The sequence below is a fragment of the Platalea leucorodia genome (assembly GCF_965183815.1).
Source record: "Platalea leucorodia genome assembly, chromosome: 21".
Taxonomy (NCBI): Eukaryota; Metazoa; Chordata; class Aves; order Pelecaniformes; family Threskiornithidae; genus Platalea; species Platalea leucorodia.
In genome coordinates this window covers 4,965,930-4,981,451 of record NC_138843.1, presented here as the reverse complement: position 1 = coordinate 4,981,451, position 15,522 = coordinate 4,965,930, and the positions used below count along the sequence as shown (strand labels likewise).

The window sequence follows — 15,522 nt, the reverse complement described above, 5'->3', positions numbered from 1 at the left end:
ACATGGTCAGAGTGAGATGCAGTGGGCACCCGCTGCCTCCCCCCCATCTCCCGTCTCTGCATCTCCCGCGCTGCAGCTGCACTCTTCATCCTCTGCATCCCCAGAGCATCGACAGCATCCTCCAACCACCAAGGCAAACAACAGATTTTAATGAAATCTCACAAATTCTACCCACTTTGGTAGGGAGAGTCCTTGCTACCACAGTTAGGGGCTCAGGAGCTTTGAACCCGGTGGATTTTTCCTGTGGTTGTGCTGCACGCATAATTAATCATCTTGTAACAAATATGTGGGCCACCTGGGACTCTGTAGCTGCTTTTATATTACTGTGTGGTTATTCAGAATTTCAGAGCCATAGCAGGGCTAAAACACAGGTCCTCCACTTAGCTTTCACAGCAGCCTGGGGTGCAAGCTGTGGGCAGACGCTTACAAGAGCAGATCACGCTTAAATTTCACAGTGGTGTTTACCAAAAAAGAGTTTTTTTCCTGTTTGTTCAAGACATGAAATAAATAATGCAAGAGCATCTTCTATTCCCTTCCAGATTTTGTGTATTGCTGTTCCTTTTTCTCCTCGTTGAGCTTTTTTATTCCCACTATTTACAAACGCTGAGCAATTCAGGAACACTATGTACATTTATGCCAGCTGGAAAAATGCTGAAACAATGAGGAAAAGTGCCTGGATTATATGAAAACTTTCTTATCACGTCTAACTAGTGCGTTAACGCAAGCAGGTCAGGTAGGAGGTAAGTCCCTGGTACTCCTCAGCCTTGCCTCCCCAGAGATGCATTCCCATTTGATCCAGGAGGAGAATAGCAAAGACAGGTAGGTATGCTGGGAATTAGGGAATAAATAAAATAATCCCAGCCAGCTCCTGGCTGCCTGGGTGTACCTGGCAAAACATTTCCTAGAAAGGTTATTTTATCCCTCACAAAAAAACCCCAACTTTTTGTCAAACAAATTGCAATAAAAAGACCCCTTTCATCTTGGTTACAGAAACAAGAAGCAAATAGGTGCAACTTAAAATTTAAACCTTTGACATTTTGGGGGGTAAAGGGGGAAACACCAACAAAATTAAAACCGTTATCAGTTCACGCATCTTTTGCATGCAAGGGAGAAAAAAGAAATTCTCTAATCAGCTGTAACTGCTGATGTGCAGGAAAACAGCCCAGGAGGGATTTCCCTGTCCTTTAACTGGAGAGCAAGGGGCACAGAGGCGGCACGGCCGAGGACTGACGATGGCAGCACTGCTGTGCAGCCTGGTCCTGCGCACACTCAGCTGATTGCGGTCCCCATAGCCCGTCCCCTCCGGGTCCGTCCCCCCGTGAGGGGTCCCTGCATGGCTGGCACCGGTCCTAACAAAAATGGAAAATTGGAAAGAAAAGAGCTGGTGGTGCTGAGCGCAGTGGTTAGTGCCTGATCACACCTGGACACTGTCCTTTGTTCCAGGCACATCTGGAGCTGGGGGTGACCAAGAGGCCACATCTGGATTGCTGCATTGGCATCATGTGGATGCATCCTGTAGGAAATCAGGTGGGATCAATAAACCCCTGATTTTGTTTTTCTGATCCCTTCCATACGAGTAACCTCTGGCAGCCAATGCAACAACTTTGTGTGTCACCACTAAATATTCAGGGCTACAGAGGTGGAAACCAAAGACAGGTGTTAGACTGGAGGAACGCTCAGGGCAGCAGAAGGAGCCGCGCCCCTGCCGATGCCCTGATGGCAGCTTCATCCAACTGGCTGGGCAGAAAAGAAGCACGGGAAGGGGTAAACCTGAAGATGTAACGGGGCCTCCAATTTCTAACAACTGGAGCCTCCTTTTGTGTGCTTGTCATCCCACCACTGGTGCTCTTGTGCAGTGATGTGGTTAACACAGGTGTTTTCTCCCGTTCAGAGAGATACGGACACATGCACAATCACAGTGTTCCTCGCACCTCTTGCCACGATGTAATTTGTTCATCCGCAAGCAAGAAATCCTCTGTCAGGCTTCTCATCTGCCTGGGCAGCACTTCCCTCTCACCTAGGGCACAGAAGGCAGCACCGCAGCCAGGGAATCCAGCTAGATATCAAAAAAGTGGAGTTTTGTTGGACCGAAGCAGCACTTGCACGTCCAATATTGTCCTCCACACCTTTAAGACCATTCCAGCTGTGCACCAGATGTGATGGTGGGTGTTGATCTCTGCAGGCACCAGTGGTGAGCTAGCCCCAGAGCTCTGCATCCATGCAAAGAGAGAGATACAACGGCAGCACAGAAATAGCAGACAATTTCCAGGTTTAAGTCAACACAGTAAGACCTGAGTTCTGGGGAGGTCTGAGGGATTTTACCCAGAAAAATGTCATTTCAGGAGGTTCTGTGAAGGCTTGGTTTACACTTTAGTCCAAGCTAATTGATGCAGCCATCATTAAGTGAAGAGGGTTTGGCACAAAGAAGCAAAAAGAGAGACAAACAACCCTGCTTGATGTCTGGGAAGGGGAGCTCAGCTCCCTGCTCTGCCGCAGCCTTCCTGCACGGGGTGGGGAATCAGGAAAAAAATCCACCAGGGCGCTGGGACTGTGCCTGCACCAGCGAGCCGGGGCTGCACCAGCTGCGAGGAGAAGTCGGGCTGGAGGCACTTGGTCCACTTCTTGCTAGAGGCTTGGGGACCGAGCTGCTATTTTACCCACAACCAGCCCTAACACATCACAACTGTAGAGACTTTTAATGTCTAAAAAAAAAAAAAAATCAAGCAAGCTTTATTCATCCTGGAGTGTTGCTACTTGAGTAGTTTACTTGAGGTCAAGGAGTTGTCAAACCTCCCCAGTTCCCTCTGATGTTTTAGCACACTTATCAAGTATGAGTAACACTACGTGCGAGAAATGAAAGATTGTGGTCTTCAGAAGAACTGATATCGGAAAGCCAGCTTAAAGATGAATAGCTTAGTGTATTCACACTTCTTCAGTTGCGTTTACTACATCATATTTACAGGCTAATGTAAGGGTGTATACTTTCTTTTTCTCTTCTTTTTTTTCTGCATAGTTGAGCATGAATTTAAAAGACTGAATATCTGATAAGAGAAAGATATAAGCTGGAAGGCAGCTACATAAATACTGACTCCCACACACCCAAGATACCTCTAATAATCACTTCATCTTAACACATTGCTGAGCATTATTGCACATAAACAAGGATATTTGGCGGCATTAGGAATTTACACAGCAATTCCCAGTGTTTTCCATTAAAGGGAGCTAGCTAAACTTGCTTTATCCTTTTGCAAGCCACAAGATGAAGCTCCAGTTGAGGTGACACAGGAGGCTGAAGATTGCCCCAGATAATGGCCAGTGGGTATCTCAAGACCATTTCTCCAGCTGTATTTCAGCCTGACCTTGCTGTGCAAGGATGCGCAGACTTGACAGACATTTTAAAGTTTATCATCCCTAAATCCCCATAGGATAAATCAGGTCAAGAAGCCCATGGTCATGCACATCTTCACCATAGGACTTAGTCCCCTGGAAGCCCAAGCCCACAGGCACCAAGGCACTGTGTCGTGCAACTTACAGTGCACTAAACTGTTACTGAGGCTCTGATCATCAGTTTCTGCCTATTCCTACTAAAAGTGCTGCAGGTGGGCATGAAGAAACCTGCACGTTTTCCTGGTGGTATTTCATAAACAATCTCTAGTACCCGTCCTGTTAAACACAGCTTTTCAAAATACTTTTCCATGTTTGCACAGATGGTGCCCAAACAGCAGTGGGGTCGCTAAGCTAGGAAGAGAACTGGGACCATTTTGCACAACTGGTAAGATGCGAAAAGCTTGGTCAGGGGATTTACACACAGGTCTGCCTGCCAGAAGTGCAGAGACAGAGCACTGTAGGAGAGCGTGTAAAGAAGGCACCTGGATATCAAGATAAGAGCAAGGTTCAGCAGGAAAGAAATAGGGGTGCAATCCAGGCAGCTCAGAGCGCAGCAGGCAGATCATGTGAGGAGCAGCTCTCGTACAACTGATAAGGCCAGCAAGAGATAAGGGGCAGAAGTGCTCTTGATGCCTGCGGTCGCTCAATCTAGCCCCACATGATCTCTCTGCATAAGAAACAATAAAACCCAGCCTTAACTCCAGTGTCCGGAACCTGTAACCCACCACAAGGGTCAGAATATCTCTACGAATGCAGAGAAGCGATACTGCAGCCTCCTTCCCCCACTCTTGTCCAGCTGACCACTGCCAACCTGGATGCCAGCACCTCCCCACTGCAAACAGCCCCCCAGGCACTGGGCATCAGCCCCTGCCTGCCATTTGTAAAGAAACTGAGCCCACCGCCCTCGGCGGGCAGGGGGGATTGCAAACCAGCTACACTTGTGCAAGCTGGGCTTGCAGGCGCTGACGCTGCCGAGGTCACTTGGGATTACCGATGGTGGAAATGGCAACCAGCAACATGACAATTATTTTCTTTTCCACAAAAAAAACCAACCCACTTATCAAGAAATAACTTTCTAGGATTGACACAAGATTAAATTAGAAGAATCCTATAGGATGTGAATGGAGGAATTCAGTTTGAGTCTGAGTCTTAGCTGCCCATGGCAGTGTCTGGTCTCCTGTGTGAGCGGGGGACACGATGCACTGCAGGGGGCAGTTCATTTTGCAGATGATTAATACTGCTAGTTGTGTATGGTTTGGAATTTTCCCTTCTAATTATTTTGTAATGATGGAAATATAACCAAGATTAAATTTAAAATAGATTTTTGAAATGGCATTGCCCTCACAGGTACACCCAGGGGCTATACAGTCTGTCAGGCAGCGGCGTACTCTGAATGCAGCATCTATTTCCAGAAGTCATTGCTAATTTTTCCTACGTCAATAATGATTCAGTTTTGGTCCTTAGCCTAAGCTAAAGGTCATCATTAACTCATGCTCTTAAGGGAAGAATCTGTAGTCATCTCTCCGCCTAACACTACAAAGGTGTGAAGAATAGTGCCTGAAATATGTGAGACTTGTTGGGGTTTTTTGGAGTGTGCACTGTCTGGCAGCAGAGAAATTTTCTTTTCAGAGGCACAGGGATGGAGAACCATTTGGATCAGACTTCAGCTCCAGCCAGCCTTGCAGCTTGTCTCCAAAGCTAGTGGATGCTTAGCAAAAAGCTGGCAGAGCAATGGCAGCATTGCCCGCCCTCCCGGCTCCCCTGGCTGTGCTTCGGGGACGTCCTGAGCCAGTCTCACCACCCTTCAGTGTTCAATTGCTCCTGACAGACTAATCCTCCCTGAAATTGTCTCATTGATTTTTGACCTCGTTTATATCCACAACATCCTGTGGTAAGAAGTTGCATGATTTAAACATGTGCTGCATGCAAAAATGCTTCCTTCAGCTTTTTTTTAAAGCCTCTGCCCACTTTCACTTAGTGCCAGCTCGTTCTGCGTTATGGAAACCAGTGAGCAATTTTTCCCTGCTCAAATTCTGCAGGTCTCCCATGATGTATATTTAAATACCTGTAGCATGTCCCTCTCTTCCCAACTCAAAATCCCAGGCTCTATACTAGAGCCCTTCTGCATTTCTGCTCACTGTCATTGCCCTCTCTTTTCTGCCTCTTCTTGGAAGCAGGAGGAGAATGGCAAACGGCATTGAAGATGTGAACTCAGCAGGAGAGCAGAGCTGCCTTGGAGAGCGCTAGTTGTTACTTACCAGTTACAAGATGATTCGTTAAGGTCATGGCTTTCTCCTTTGTGCATTAATTTGTATTTACCATCATTGAATTGCCCCTGCATTACCTTCTGCAGTCTTTGAGCATCTCAGTCATTTTCAGCTTTTGCCAGCCTGAATAACTTTATAATGCCAGCACCTTTTTCATTTCACCCTTTCCCACTTTTTCTCAGCCACTTACTAAACGCTTTGACTAGAAAACAGATGCCACCACGGTGCCTCTCAAATTAACACCTAAGCTGTATTTCCTGGAATCTGTTTGGGGCTTTTGAGCACTTTCCATTATGATCAGCAAAATCGTCACCTGAAAATTTTATAGCAAAGTGGCTATATTTTTTAATTTGAGAAAAATATATTGATTGGGAAGTCTGGAGGTGTGAAGAGGGGGAAAGCCTGCTTTAAAAATACAGATTGAAACAACATCAGGAGTCAGAAAGCCAGACTCATCTGTGACTGACAAAAGCATTAAGCTCTGAACGCAAAAGAAGTGTCGTGAAATGTTTAAATGCTGCAGCCTTCTTCCCTCCGCTGCAAGGAGGGGAATGCCACGGTCCCTGGCTCCCTCTCCTTTCCCTTTCCAGCCCTCAGCACCCCAAGTTCCCAGTCCCGGCGGGGAGGGAGGACGGTGCCCTGCTCTGCTCGAGCTGCCCACCCAGGCTGTTTCTCTTCTCTTGGGAAGCAGCTTTGAATCCCTGCAGCCAGAGACGGGAATCGAAGCGAAGTCTCTCATTTCCTGGGGAAGTGCTGAAACCACCAGCTCCTATGCAAAACAAAAGGCTGATATTTATATATATCATTTCTTCCTCCGCTGGTTGTGCTTTCGAATGAAAGTGTTCATGGCAGCTGTGCTTCGGGGCAGTCCGGGCTGGCCACGTGCACCAGGACTTGCTCACCGGAGAAGGTCCATGCTGGGACCATGGTTGTGCTCCTGATGCCGGCAAAGGAGCAAGGGTGAGCTGTGGCAGGGGCTGGGCCTGGCTCCCGGGGGATATCGGGCTCTCTGTGTGCGAGGGTGATGCTCTCAGGCTCAGTCACGGATGCGGGTGCCAAAGGAGAAGGCCCACATCTCAGCCCTGTTCCTGCCCCAAAAAGCTGCCCATCTGCACCTGGGACTCAGTAATGATGTGAAACCCCTTGTGCACAGAGGTGTGGAGTGAGCAGCCACGCGCGGGGGGCTGTTCTGCTGTCAGCTGTCACAGTGAGAAAAACTACATTTTTGATTTTATAAATAAAACATCTCTGCCTGAGGGAGCTGCAAAACAGTGGAAGTGTGCAATGCAGAGCCAAATTTAACAGCTTTTGCCTTCAAATGTAATTTGCCCAATGTAATTTCTAAATTTCACCTCTGCCCTAAGAATAAACATCACCAAGTGGTACTGATAAACACAGGCCTGTATTTTCCAGTGTAAATAATGATGATATTAAATCTGTGGCATTGGTTTACATGTTTAACCATGGGTTGAAACAACAGTATAATCTTAAATGCCAGTTGATACTGAATTGGGCTGTTGCTTTTGACCATTCTGTTCTGGTAGGCAGATAAAAAAATACCAAAATAGGTTTCCAAAGAGATACAGGCAAGAAATACCTTCCTCACCTCCCCCTCTTAGGACACACACAGAGTTTTTTTATTATATAACACTCACCCCACTAATTAACCAGCTTGAAAATGACCTGAAATTACTCTGGAACAAAGATTAGTTAATAAATTAATGTCTAAGCCTGAGCAGGAGTGGAAATAGGTCAGCTCCCTTCCAGGCAAGCCTTGCAGCTATCATCATCTGAAACGATTAGTACAATAATGGCTCTTATTTGAAGATGTTATTACATGTGCAACTTGGGGATGGGATAATCAATAGAGATGGCTGGATCTCTCCCAGGTACCGGTAGGAAACTCTCTAGGACAGGGGAGCAAAGGAGAAATGCAAGTGTGGAGGGAGGGGAAACACCTTCCCTGCCTCCATCCCCTCCAGGCAAGCGGCCCCAGAGGGGAGGAAAAACAAAACCTGGAGCAAGAGAAATAGTGGTGAAGGGGTTGTAAGAAGGTGTGAGATGAGCCAGGTGCGGGGCTGGGGCTGGCTCACTTCACACCCTTTCATGCTCCCCTGCTGCTGTTGCACCCTTCTGCTCCCTCCGTGAGGGCCTGCCAGCTTACACCGCCGTGAACCCCGGCTCCAGGTTTGGCCCTCGGTTTGTGCAACAGCAGGGACACAACAAACAGGAAGCATTACTCATTTCTTCATCGTCTTCAGATGAACTGTGCCTGCTCCCCACAAAAAGTCACCTTTGGGCACCTGCAGGTTTAAACCTCTCAGGGTCGTCTCGCCCTAAGCCCCAGGCAGCAGGGCTGGGGAGGGAAGGCAGGTCCTGGGGGCTACCTCCCTCCCTGCCAGCACCAAGCCCACCCTACATAGCAGGGGGAGCTGACCTCCCCCCAGCTCTGCTGCCACGGCCAGGCCGCTGCCTGCACCCCACAACGCTCGCTCACAGCTGCTTGCTGCGCCCTGAAATGGCTGCAGGCTCACGGAGCCAGAGAAGGGCCCTGCACAGCAGTGAGAAAAGCTGGTCCAGCAGTGATGGGGAAGGGCAGGAGCAGGGGGAGGCAATTTCTTCTAGCGAAATAATTTCTAAGCTGCCTTCTTGCTATGGGCTGTCCCTACCTGTTCTGAGGGGAAGAGAGGACAGGGGGAATAGGACAGGAAATTGAACCACTTGTGGTTTCTTTTAATCTGAAAGCATCACTGTGTCAAGTTTCACACCTGAAGAGCGGTTGCAGCGCTCTGGTTTCCCTTCATGCCAGCGAGTACGGTAGAGCTGCCCCCCTCACACTGCAGCCCCGGGGCTCTGGCCTTGGCAGCTGCGGGTGTGAAGGTCTGCCCATTTCCCTGCACTGACCTCGGCACAAAAGTGCCAGGGACGGGCAGTGAGTGGGGTTGACCCTTGTGGGGTATCGCTAGGAACGGTGGTGAGCTGTGCGAGCCCCGCCGCACCGGCCAGCACACTGGCAGCGCGGAAGCTGCAGGACTCCGCGGTGGAGAACTGAGGGTTCTGCTGTGAGAACATAGACACAGACAGGGGAAAAACATATTTATGGACAGAGGAATCAGGAAGGTATGTACCCCACAGCCTGCTTAATCTATGCCCTTCATTGCCGCTACCTGTGCTCCTGCTGAGCAGGACTTGTCTCCACGGGATATATTTATCACGCTGGCTGTTCATGAGGAGGAAAGTTCAGTGCAGATACAGTGCCAACAGACAGGCCCATACACCTTTCGCAGCTTCTGGAAACAGAGTTTTATTAGGCACAACATGTTGATATACCTCCACAGTTCAGATGACCTTATGTACAGCTCACATAAAGGGCCCCCTTTTCCAAACTGATTCGAGGCATTATTACATCCCATGTCAGGTAGCATGATTTGTCCTTTTACATGGTCTCATTATTGGTGCATTTCTTTATTAGCTATAAAATGATTTCTAGAAAAATACTCTTTGACAATTGTCCTTATTCTCCAGAGCCTGAAATGATAGTGAGAACACCGTAACACGAAAAGGAACAGGGTAGTCCTGTGAGCAGCAGAACTGGCGAAGCGGAGACTCCCAGGGATCTGAGCTAGGAGGTTGAGCTCCCACTGTCCTCTCTGGTTTCCAGTAGGGCTGAGCAGGCAATGCAGTTTTTCTGTCAGTAGCAACATGGTAGATGAAAATGTATGGTTGGGGCAGAGGAGAACAATGTTAAGTTGTTTATTCTCTTTGAGATCTGTCTTCTTCCATCAGATTGGGCTGTATTTGTCCAACATGTCAAAAAATGTTTAGGGCTGACTGACAGACACAGAAGCATCAGAACTGCATTAGCCTCCTTGCTGTAGGAAAAAAGAGAAAACACAAAAGGAGAACTGAGGACAAGAAGTTGCAGATATACCTGGGATATATCTCTGAGAACTATCTTTGCCTTGTAAACTGAGGTGACTGAGGAACAGCATAAAGTAGGCTTCAGAGACCTTCATGGGGGGCTACTGCTCACTGAGGCTCAGCTGGCTTTCAGCTCAACATAGCTATAGCTCAAGGTGCCTCCTGCCTTACACTAAGCCCCGTGCTTTAACCCTCGGCTGGGTTAAAGTTCTCCAGCTGTATTGCGCCTACTCCGCACTCGCTGCCACGGCTGCAGCGCAGGCTTTCCCAAAGGCTAAGCAGTCAGAAAGCAGGATGGACAGGGAAAGTGTCCAAGCAGATACCCCAAAGAATACATACACTATATGCAGCATGTGCGTATGTAAAAGGGAGCAAAATGCTTTAGAAGGGGAAAGGGGGTGAATCCAAATGCATTAGATAAAATCAAACAAAGTCTGAAGATGTGGAACACAGCAGTCTCTTGAGACACAGGATGGAAAACCCTGCCACCAGAAATAGCTAAAACCAATGTGGAGACGATGCTAGACATGTCTTAGCACAGACACTCCTTGAATGCTTGGGGATGGAGTAGAAGCACCATGTGAGAACCAAGCAACAGCTTGCCCAGTCTGAGAGCAGGTTTCCAACAACGACGCTTTGCTGAAGCTTCCCAATACATCTCACTGTACAAATTCGGTTGGGAGGGAGCATTTCCCACAGCCCAACTGACACGGGTGAAGACTCGGGAGGGGAGCAAGCTGGTAGCGTTATATCTGTAAAGGGGACCCACCTGCAGAACATGTTGGGACACCTCTCTCCCTGCCCTGGGCACTGTACGCTTCTAAGGCTCCTCCCTCCTTCACAGAGGGATGGAAATCAGAGCCTCCATATCCAGGAGATCTCTGAAGGAGCAATGTGGCCTTTACTGTTTTTGCAAAGTCCAGCCCATTCTGCTCCATATCTGCAGTTGATCCAGTGATGCTGCACACTCTGTGACAGCAGGGACCCAAAAGGTTACAGTTATGAGTATTATATTCCTCTATTATTTCTGAGTGCTGCAAGTATGCCAGGTACTGAAACTCAAGAGAAACCTTCAGTGCTAGGTCTCCAGTTCAGTCTCTCCAGCTTCCACAGTTTGGTAAATAGAAATAATGGATGAGTACATCCAGTGTGAGTCCAGCATTGGGCCAGTCGAGATTTACCTTGATTAATAAAGCAGCCAGATGTTAACTGAGTTGCTCATTTGCATCTAAAGCTGGTAAAATAATTTTAAAATCATATAAAAAAATCTAAAATGTTGAAATGCTTTTTAGTCAGTTAATTAACAATTTTGGTATAAATTATCTTTTTGCTTATTTTTTTTATTTTATAAGTGATTCATTTCCAAAAAAGGAAATGGTTCAGCCAACTCAGCTAAAGGTGAGAGAATGTTTTCAAATACAGAAATACCATTTCTGGAAATGTCTTATTTCAAAGAAGGAAGTAAAAATAAAATACGTTTTGCATTTCAGTATAAAACAAATATTTAGTCCTCCGAAATAATCATTGCAAAGATAAATGGAACTATCTTCTGGACTGCACTGTGTCCAGTCAAAGAGAAAAAGAGTTCATTCTCTCTGAAGATAAATTATGATAAACTAGGAATAAAATGGACTAGGTTCTGCTCTCATTTCATGCCAGTGTGAATCCATTGCCTTTTTATCACTATCCCTTTTTCTCACTCCAGAGAAAAAGGGTGGGTCTGAAACTGTTTCCATCCACAGTTTCCCATGTCAAGCAATTAAGACTTCAGGCACATTCGTGAGGATGAAGGCGGCGATGAAGCAATGGTAATTAAAATGGTTGCCACCCTCAGCAGCTGTAGTTGTGTTACACGGTGTGGGCACCACCTCCACTGTCTTAGCCTCTTCCTGCCTCTGGTCCCTTCACACCTCAAATCTTAGCTTGGTTTGTGAGCAGAGCAGCCAGGCGAAACTCAGACTTATTCACACTGCGACCGTGGGGTCTGGTAGGTCTCACCCACCAAGATGAACGTCATGGCCAGCTGCAGTTGTGCTGTAGTGATGCAGCCCAGCCCTATAAACTCCTTTATCATTTATGCAAAGCAGAGAAAATTACTTCCCTTTTTGAAGCATAAGACTTTCCCCCCCCCGCCCTCCTTCCAAACCCTTCATGTCTTTGGAAGGTCTTGCATTGGCCCCACAGTGGGCCATTCCTCTGCTGCCTCAGTGGGAGTCCAGGCCACTCTCCTCCAAGCTGCTGAGGGCTTTGGTCTTAATCCGGAGCTTGTGAGGTAGGGCAGCATAGGTTCGGCCCTTCAGATGGTCTTCTGAAGGGCAGGGCAGGCTGCATGGGGGTAGAGGAGAAGTTTTGGGCACTCGTTGCTCATCATCTTCATCAGAGGCAGTTGTGGTGCTTTCTTTGCTCACCTCAGCTGGACAGGGAGAAGGGCACAAGAAGCAAGCACTGCCTGACAAAGGCAAATGGAAAGCGTATTTGTCTGGGCAGTGGTAATTGAGGAATGGAGAGCAAACTGTGGATCTGAAGGCTGCACCAAGCTTCTTTGGCTGCTGAAGGCCAGGCGTGTCCATGGGAGCTGGCTTTAAATCACAGCCGAGGCTGTTTCTGGATGGGCCAAAGGTTTTGCAGGAAAAGTCAGCTGGCTCCAGCACCTTCGGCACAAAGCTCTTCGTTGTGAAGAAGCAGGACTCCCCAGCAAAGGGCTCAGCCTCCAGGAGTGGGGAGGCCGCTCTGGGCCCTCTGAAACAAACTCCCAGGAAGTCCTGGAGGGAGGGGCCCTGGTAGGTGCTGGTGTCTGGGCTGATGAGCCCAAAGCGCAGCTTCAGGGACAGCAGCTCTGTCCTGAGGATGGCATTCTCCTCGCTAAGAGCAGCCAACTGGCTCTCCATGGCAAAATCATTGAGGCGCCTCTTCTCCCGTGAGCGCTTGGCCGCCTCGTTGTTCTTGCGCCTCTTCTCCCAGTACATGTTGTCCTTCTTCTCATCTGGCATGAACTCCCGCTTGCGTCGGGAGGGACCGCTCACCTTGCCGTGGAGGAGCTTATCCTTGTTCTGCTGAAGCGCAAGCTCACTGATGGTGCTCAGTGGTGCCATGAAGTTTTCCATGGTCGTGAATACAGCCGGGGTTCTGCCAGAATTAGAACATAAAACTATTACCACTAAAGGTGCTATTAATTAATACCAACAAATAAATTAATATAGCCATGTGATTGTTTTATCTCTGTTGCTATCACACCAGGAACACTGAGTACAGCACTGTACGCACACATAACCAGAGGACAGCTTCCCTCAGCTATTTCTGTCATTTTGGAGCCACGTTTTCAAAATACTGTCAGCACATCAGTGCACTCACATCCCACTGGTGTCTGCAAAGTCCATCAAGGGGTACCAAAAAAATGTGTATGACTGAGCAGAGTTAAAAAGGACATATTTTGCCAACTCAGCGAACAATCACAAACACTTTGCCTAACTAACTTTAATCAGGAGAATAAAAACTGCTCTCACATACTATTAATCTCCCACCGGTCTCTTACCAAGCAAATAAGTCTCATTGCCCCTGTTTTACAGACACATGCAGAAGAACTGATTTCCCTCAGTTACACGCCTTAGTTAGCAGATGAAGCTGGATTACAAATCTACTGCATCTAATCAGTCCCCATTTTTCCCTAAAACCCCTGGTCTCACCCTGGAAAGCTGGATTCAATGAAGTTTGTGATTTTGAAAGGCCTGTAAGCAAATGTGGATGAACACTATGAAAGTGCCATCTAGGAGCTTGCAAGTACCTGCTGAGCAGTAGCATGGCACCAAGTGCTGGCACAGAAGTGTCCTTCTGAAGACAATGACCACGGTACATTCCTGACTACGGTAAGAAGCTAGCAGAGAAGACCAATGATACAAGTCTAACTTGTGAATTAAATTAATAAGGGATCACACTCCAGACATCCCCATCTAAGCTACAAGCTTCCTGTAACACGGCGATCTTCCAGGAAAACCACATCAGCCCTCCTGCCTCTGGGCAGAGTGGGAGGGATTGTACTGAGTGTCTAGAAGTAAGCAGCTGCGTGTGGTCACCTCAGACACCCTCTGTCCTTCACAGCGACCTAGTGAGGGAGCTTAGCATGACATATATCTTACCCTGAAGTAGTCACTTACATTTGATCATGTGAGCTCCCTGGACTGTTGTCTATTGACTGTAAGAAAGCCCAGAGTGACTAATTCTGATTTAGACCTTGCGGGCTTCTTAGGTCTGGTGAGAGGAATCACATCTTGTGAGCCTAACTTAAGTTTTGGGAAACTACTTTGTAGAGTCAAGAGGAGACAGCTTGTTATAACAGCTTTACAGGATGGATGGGGAAGGAGCAGAGAAAAGATCCCACTCAGAAATGCTTCACTGCCAGACTGCTCAGGACCTAGGTCCCATCTAACAGAAAGCTGGGCCAGAGGGAGCAGCCAGCACTGAGCCTGACAAGCCATCACCTGATAAGCCATCACCTCTCAAGGATTACCCTAAAATGGTAAAGAAGGGCATAATTGTTTCACTTTGATTAGCAACTAATGCACTGAAGCTTTGGTATTTGCCACGTTTTGATCCCCACAGCCCTTGCACAAGGCCCTTCACTTTAGCCTCATGACTACGTGACTGTTGGGACCCACAAAGACCAACACACAAATGGTGGTCAAGATGCCCTCCGCATTGTCTGGCTGGTTGCAGTACACTTTATTAGCACTGCAATGCAATCATGGCTCACCACATAGCTAGAATAATAATAGTACCTGTTTACATAATTGCAAAGTGCTTTTTTGAGTCATGGGGACAACATCACCAAGGTTCCTGGCAGGGCTGGTCAGAGTGTTGCGAGGAGGAGGGCTGGCTGACATTTTCAGCTGAAAATGTTTCCCCCCACTCCAAGACAAAAATGTTTCAGGCTGAAAATTGCCCAAACTCAGAGGCAATAAAATCAACATAACATCCAAAAGCCAAGCATTATTCAGTTTTTAGCCAGGAACATTCAGTTTGAGCATTTTTGGCTTTCAAACAGCTATTTAGGAATCAAATTAAATGGACTTATTCAGAGCTACAGGTGAAGTGAGAAGTCAAACTCCTTCAGAAAGCCTGGGCCATATACGTTCGCGCAGATAGGTGCTGTGAGCTTGTGAAAATCTGGCTTGTGACCTTTCTGAAAATCAACACAGCTAATAATCAGCATGACTAATAGCCAACATTCTTGCTAAATCAATTTATTGCATGAGTGACATTAATTACTCTTTTCTTGATGACTGATAACCATCTACAAGCAAAAGGGGAAGATATAGTTCAAAATAATTCAGGGCATCACTTTGGGCAGGGACAGTATGTCCCTCTGAACACCAAGGGCACTAGTTCAATGAAGGACATACAGAAACAGAAATGGTAAAGAACCGTGTTTGGGTGCTCCACTTCCTCTTCATGAGCATTCACATCAACACTAATCAAAAGAGCTCACACATCTGTGGAAAAAACCCAATTTCTAATCATTGTCCAGTTGTAATTTGTGTTTAGAGGTTTTGAAAATTTCCAGTGATCTTCACTTTCAAAATTTCATGTAAAAGACTACATTTGAATGGTCTAGTTTGCCAAGAGTGATTAGTGATTTCTTAAGAATCCAACTCATAAATCATAGAGAGGACAACATTTTGGAAGCAAAGTACTCTCCTTGTTTTCTTGCATAGCTCTTCTAGCACCCTATGCACTTTTATGCACTCTATGAGGCATAAAAGATCACTAGAGGATTTTGAAAATCAAACCATGTGAGAATGTATGTAAAGGAGTTCCATCATGTACACAAAGAGTTACGTACATATCATACAGCAGAAATGTGAACACTGAGCCTAAAAATGCTAATCTTCTGTGGAAGCTATTTGATTAAATATTCTGCAGCTTGCAGATAAAATATCAGCTATTTATTTTT

At 47.0% G+C, this 15,522-nt stretch overlaps 1 protein-coding gene across 1 annotated transcript; it reads right to left on the bottom strand.

Moving 5' to 3' along the window:
• Nucleotides 1-11,779: 11,779 nt before the first annotated feature.
• On the bottom strand, nucleotides 11,780-12,679 carry NFILZ (NFIL3 like basic leucine zipper; the record flags this gene model as incomplete). The annotated part of the gene is made up of 1 exon (XM_082331135.1): nucleotides 11,780-12,679. The coding sequence occupies one exon, from the start codon at nucleotides 12,677-12,679 to the stop codon at nucleotides 11,780-11,782; it is 900 nt and encodes a 299-aa protein (XP_082187261.1).
• Nucleotides 12,680-15,522: the final 2,843 nt, after the last annotated feature.